We start from the raw sequence: 6,750 nt of genomic DNA on the forward strand, positions 1-6,750 counted from the left end.
GGGAGCACAGAGAAGGTGGGGGTGAATGCTTCCAAGGGAGTCAGGAAAGCATCGCATTGGAGATTGGAGGTGGGTTTTGAAGAATGAGTTCCCACACTCAGTGGAAGTGGGGATCAGGTGCAGCGAGGATATTCAGGCGGAATAACAGCAGCCATTACTGAGCTCTAGGGCTGCCGTCACCTGCTCTGTTCAGAGGTCCACCTGTGCACTGCGGTGTACACCAAGCTCAGGTGGTACCCCGCCTCTCCATCTCCATGCACGTTCTTCAAAGATGTAAAGACAGTTCTGTTCAGCTTTAGACAGTAAGTTTAAAAGTTAAAAACTAAGCAAAAAAAAAGAGTGCTTGGACAACTTCAGCATCATGACTTTATTTTCAGTTAAAAAACAGTGGGTTTTATGAAAGAGAAACCTCTAAAACATCAGAAATATTGGCATGGTATAGGAAATTCAAAAATAACTTTCTAGATTGCTTTCTGCCAGTTTGATTTGATAAACTGACCATCATCATTTCGCAGTATGAAAGTCTCTCTCAAATCTGTGTTCTTCCATTAAAATGAAATTCCCTCTCAATATCTATTCTTGAATTAAACAGCGTGCATTGTGTTTTCAGAACACCTCCACCTAAGATTATTACTTTGGAGAAAGGCTCTGAAGGATTGGGGTTTAGTATTGTAGGGGGTTATGGAAGTCCCCACGGAGACCTGCCAATTTATGTCAAGACTATATTTGCAAAGGTATTTTTTTCCTTTTTACTGTACTTTTTTTTTTTTTTTTTTTAAACTTAGGTGAGATTTTTTTTGTGTTTTGCTTTGCTTTACTTTGGGTGATACCTGAATGTGTGCATGTATGCTTGTTTCATTTTCATCTTACAGGAAATTCCCACACCACACTAGTGCAAGAAGCGTTCTTTTATAAAAGTGGAGTCACAAGAAGTGTAATATTCTTTAGACCATTTTACAAAAGTAGATGCTAACAGATTTTAAAGAGTGTCTTCTTTCAACAGCCAGTGTAAGGAATATGGCATGCTCTTTGGAAGAGCTCTTTGGCCTTGGAAGTATTGTTCTTGCTAGAACAAAGATTTAGCTTTCTACTTTAAGATATTGCAGAGGGCCATGGCATAAAGCTTTGTACAAGCCTGGGATCAGTGCAACATTAATGGCTGCCCATCACTAAAACCTCAGGATGCTTTGGCTGAAGGTGGTTTCTCTCTTCCAATAGTCTGCCAAGTACTTGCAGGATCAACCCAGTGAGTTAGACTAAGACTGGATAACGGGGGACTTCCCTGGTGGCGCAGTGGTTAAGAATCCGCCTGCCAATGCAGGGGACGTGGGTTCGAACCCTGGTATGGGAAGATCCCACATGCTGCAGAGCAACTAAGCCCGCATGCCACAACTACTGAAGCCCATGCGCCTAGAGCCTATGCTCCACAACAAGAGAAGCCACTGCAATGAGAAGCCCGTGCACCGCAATGAAGAGTAGCCCCTGCTCGCCGCAAGTAGAGAAAGCCCACGCACAGCAACGAAGACCCAACACAGCCAAAAATTAAATAAATAAATTTATAAAAAGAAAAAAACAAAGAGTGGATAACAGTATCTTTCAAGAATTAAGTAGTCCAATTCATCCTACTTAATACACAGGTCATAGTGTAGGTTTCTGCTACTGCCACTAGATGGCTCTTAGATAAGTTTTTAATTTCATTATTAAAGTTGGAATTTAAATTTGTTATAAACTAAAAGATCTCTGAAAGTATTTAGTTTTGATACTACAACTTTATTCTTCATTGCTTTTGTCACAATCATTTGTTTATTAATTGATTCAATTGCCTCCTAGTGCTTTATTTTCCTAAAGAAATAAAGGCCTTCCAAAGAAGAAATAAGATAGATTCTTTCTCTTTCCAGAAGGCTGTACTATACACTGTATACAAGTTTGCTTTTACCTATGCAGATCTTATCACCTGTTAATTGGGTGTAACCGTGACCTGACATAAGCCTCAAGTCGTTTGGCGTTTGCTTTTGGAACACATTAGGCAGCTACAGAGTTACACACCTGTTTCCATCTTGCTAGGATGCCTGTCAAGGGGGCATGTTATTCCCATACACATATCTGTTGACCTGATGATGGATGAACAGGGAAAGGAAAGGCAGATCAGAAACATTCTGGATGACAGTGCTGCCCCAGTCTGATAATTCCCAAGGTGGATAAACCACCTACAGACCCTCCTTTTCCTAGGATAACTCCATAAGTAGCTGTGATAATGATTCTTTGGGAGGATTGTTATACTTTGCATTTAAAAGAGCCAGCTATGGAGATAATGACAGTGGAATGGCTGCAAAGTGAGCCCCCACTAAGCTAAAGATTCCCCCCATAGGAGTTTTGATCTAAGAACTACAGCTATATGTTTTCTTTTTTTTTTTTTAACACTGAACATACATTCTTTAAAATGTTTATCTCTGATTCAGGTTTCTGGATCTCAGATGTCCACAGGGTGGACACAGGGTGTGGATTATTACGTGACCTTTTTGGTGTCCTAAGCATCTTTTAACAGTTCTCTTGCTCAACTAAGAAATGAATTTGGCCCATCCAGGTCTTTTCTTCCCCTCCAGAAGTAGGAAGCATCACAGACACTTAGGGTGTGTAGGATTTGCGAGGCTTAATCAGTCTGATTAACAAGCTGTCAGGGCCTTCCATTTTCTTTCAGGTGTTTGGTTAGAAACTTCAAAACTTCAAAATCAAAGCCAACTTTAGATCTTAGTCCCTTCAGCAGCCGAATTTTACCATAAGCCAACAAGAGATTGGCCTAAAGACTTCAACAACCCTGAAAATTGAGGGAGCAGTTTTTTGGAGCCTGTGAAATCTGAAAACATGAGTTTGATCATCATTCATTTCATTTTTTTATACTACCACCATGATTGAGTAAATACCGTGTGCCGTACACTTAATCCTTAGAACAGGACGAAAGATAGATAATAGAGCCTATTTTACAGCATAGGGAAGGAGAAGTGACCAAACTAGGACATAGCAAGTGGGTAAGACCACGTTTCCAAGCTAGATGGAAGTCTGTCTGTGAGCCATTTATTTCTTCCTTCCCTTGTTTAGTCTACAGATGCCACATTAATAAAGTAGGAGAGGAGATTCAGGTCAGTGTAATTATCAAGTAAGCACGGCAATACCTGAAATAGTGTACACATCCTAGAAAGTTGAAAAATCGACCTTTTTTGCATTAGTGAAAATGAAAACTTGAAGAGCTTAATGTGCTTTTTAAAGAACTAATTACACAGGTATCTGAGGTTAACTGAAACCCTTAAATCTCAGCATGTAAAATTTATTAAAATCAAGTTAGATTTATCCGTTAGCCTTACTTGTTTAATCCTGTCTTCGGTGCAGTTAACACACTTTCTTAAAAGAAAAAAAAATTTGAATAAAGTTGCAAATTATTTAATCTTGGTATTTTCCCCCCAGTATAGTCCTGGTTTTGAATATTCTTTATTACATCTTTTTACAGGAATTCCACCCTTTTCACAGCTTTGAAATTCTAGATAATTCACCCACCACCTCAGGACCTCCATGCTGTAGGACACAGGTCTCTGGAGTGTTAGTGCCTCTTAGCTCGGCTTCTGTAGGAGGCCATCAGCGACCAGGTGCCTGCGGGCCTTGGTTAATTTCCCCAGTAGTTCGACATCATTTAGAGGACTCTTTTGGCACTAACTTTTCAAGGAGTTCTCACAATTACCCCGACAGATGGAGAAAGCTTCCTGTGAATCATTTTCTAGGTCTTTTCTTTCCTTACTCGTCCAAAGTATTTCTAGTAATATCATGGCGTTTTTGATACTCAGCTTTAGAATGAAGAAAGGCCCAAGTTTCACTTGCTTTGTGCCGTTCTGAAGAGCCATGCATGACTGAATATGTAATGAAACTAGTCATTTAGAAACCTATTTAGATGGATCAAAGGTAAAGTTGAAGCTATTGAATATGATATTGCAAAATTTTAGAAATGCTCCACTTCTGTGTATTTTTATATTTATATATATAGAGAGAGAACAGCTTTATTGAGATATGTTCACATACCATAAAATTCACCCATTTAGAGGATAAAACTAATACCAGATTCAGTTCTGCCTTTGTATGCTACATATTCATGAATGTGACATGATATGACATTCAAATTCCATTCAGTACTGAATATTGAAATAAGGTCCTACTTGTATTAAAAGAAATGTGAACGTCAGGACATTTCTACTAGTATGTTATGTAAACAATGCATAATTATGATTACTATTCAACCATTATTCAAATAACATATCCTACATTTTTCTTAGTTTTCTTAATTTAAAAATATTACCTGGAAATAACTTTAATTGGTAGTTTTAAAAGTTTTTCTTTTAATATGCACACCATAATATTAATATTATTTGAATATTAATTGCATCGTCCTAGATTAAACTGGAATGTTTCTTGTTTGCAGGGAGCAGCTGCAGATGACGGCCGATTGAAGCGAGGTGATCAGATTTTAGCTGTTAATGGTGAGACTCTGGAAGGTGTTACACATGAGGAAGCTGTGGCCATTCTAAAACATCAGAGAGGAACTGTAGTCTTAACTGTGCTATCCTGAGCCTTGGGTCCTGATCACAAGATAGATGTGGTTGTAGAATATCCATAGGAAGACAAAGTTCTGAGGATGAAAAGCAGCCTCAACTAAAACCCACCTTCATTCTTACCATCTCAACCTCTCTGCTTGGGAGAGATGGCCCAGGTTTCACGTGAATTTCCCAAGTTGACAATCTAATGTTTCCCAGATTCTCTCACCTCTTGGTGAGGTTAATTTCTAACAGCTGAGTCTTATGCGTTTTGCATTTAACGTCAATGTTTATCAACTAGTAGTAAGTGGTTCTGATTATATTTGCTGAAATAGAAGTTAACAACCTCTCATTCCTTGTGTCCTTCTCTCCCCATCCTGACTCATACGGAGGCTGAGCAGCAACCAGATCGCATCCGATGAACAGAAACAAATGCTAAGCAACTTGTCATCTCACTCATGATTTACGTATGCTAATTGTCTCTTCAGATACCCCAGAAAACATTAGCAGTGTAATTAACTTAGCAGTGATGCCCATGAGGAAATACCAGATTCTCCTGTGGGAAATTACTGTGCTCTTTTCTGTACGACTTATCGTCAAATAAGCCTCAAATTCATTTCTCTGGGTAGATCTTTATAAGTTAGTCATTGGTGATTATGATGAGTCAATTTGCAGACTGTAATCTAAAAATTCTGAATGGCTTTCTAATTGTTTTCTTAGCTACATAAATGCATACTACTGAGAAAATGCACCTTCTTCTCAGCAAGAACAATTAGCATCCATATTCTGAATTCTAACAATGCTAAGTTATGCTCAAGTCTGGGAAGTTCATCTGGAGTTAACAGCATTTCAGTAGGCAGGCATCATTCCCACACCTCAGGCTTCAGACGAGGAGGTGGAAGCCCCAGAACCACACTGCAGAGATCAGCGAGTTTTTACTAAAGTCAGCCAAGGTCTGGATGGCCTTGGCATTGTGCAAAGTGGAGTGACAAATTTGAGTATCCCTCCGCTTGGCTCCATACCTGTCAGTCGAGCAGCACACAGTGTAGGAACGTAGATGGAGCAACGCACTTAGCCACAAAGTGACTGAACAAATGGACTGAGCCTAGGAATCAGTGATGGCTCCTTGGCGACTGTTTTCTGGTCTCCAGGCAGCCTCCCATTTGCTGAAGTGTGCATGCTAAGAAAGCAACTACAGCAGAAAATACGAGAATACCTTTAAAGTTGGTTCGGGGCCTTCTTATTCAGGTATTAGCAGGAAAAGTGGGGGGAGGGAGATGCTTATCAATGAATGTTATAGGTTCTTCTGTGAAAAAATGCACCACAAAAGATGAGTATCAGAATGGGTAATAGAAGTAGTGTGGCGTTATTTACCTAAAACACAATGCTGCAAATGATTCACAATAATTATCAAAATGTAATGGGCTCCAATTTAAAATGTTATTTAATAAGTATAGATTTTAATTGAGAACTATCTTTCAGTAGATGTAATCACAAAGTGCATTAACTCTTGTTGGAATATTTTGTGGCTATTCCAAAGTATAGAGTGCCTAAATTTCATGTTGAAAATGTCTTTCATTACTGGTATTAAGTTTTCTGAATTTACGCATGGCTTTTGAAATGTCTAATGTATCCCAAGATACGCAGTGTTGTTAGAAATTATTTTTCAATGCATGAGAACCTATCAGCCTCAGAACGTTCTCTGTTAATTGTATCTGCAAGGACACCTCAAGCAGCCAAGAAGAAATAAAGCCCAAATAAAACTTGAAAATGCACCTTAAAAAAAAAATACATACATATGTTATATATATATATACTTTTGAAATGTGATTCTGCTTGATTTTGATGGAATGGCCATTAAATACACATTTTGAAGTAACATATCATTGTTTTGTTTCTTTACACATTATCCTTTTAGGACACGCTACAACAAGTCTCTTGATAAAGGAATTGTGGTGCTTTATACTCCTTGCTGCAGTAAATTGATATAACTATTGCTTCTCATAACTGGTTCTGTCTCTACTTGCATGACTAGTAAATAACTGCCTTCCCAAAAACATTTTTTTTTTTTTTGCATCAGAACTTACCAAGCTAAGAGGATATGAAGATGGGAATTTGTGAAAGGAGTAGTTCTCTCATAGCCACATATATTGTTATAGCCTCATCATTTGGGCCA

The 6,750-nt window shown here is 38.5% G+C and overlaps 1 protein-coding gene across 8 annotated transcripts in view; it reads left to right on the forward strand.

Moving 5' to 3' along the window:
- The window catches only part of PATJ (PATJ crumbs cell polarity complex component), a 353,196-nt gene extending 346,760 nt beyond the window's left edge, over positions 1-6,436 (forward strand). Inside the window, exons 44-46 of one of the 8 annotated variants that reach the window (XM_068540005.1) lie at positions 611-734; positions 4,463-4,520; positions 4,967-6,436. In XM_068540005.1, coding sequence (XP_068396106.1) covers positions 611-734; positions 4,463-4,520; positions 4,967-4,971 — 187 coding nt within the window. In that variant the 3' untranslated portion in view covers positions 4,972-6,436. Of the gene's footprint in view, positions 1-610; positions 735-4,462 lie in introns of all 8 variants that reach the window. The other 7 variants (XM_068540003.1, XM_068540006.1, XM_068540004.1 and 4 more) reach the window with 7 other exon arrangements.
- Positions 6,437-6,750: the final 314 nt, after the last annotated feature.

Source organism: Eschrichtius robustus, chromosome 3 (genome assembly GCF_028021215.1).
Source record: "Eschrichtius robustus isolate mEscRob2 chromosome 3, mEscRob2.pri, whole genome shotgun sequence".
Lineage (NCBI taxonomy): Eukaryota > Metazoa > Chordata > Mammalia > Artiodactyla > Eschrichtiidae > Eschrichtius > Eschrichtius robustus.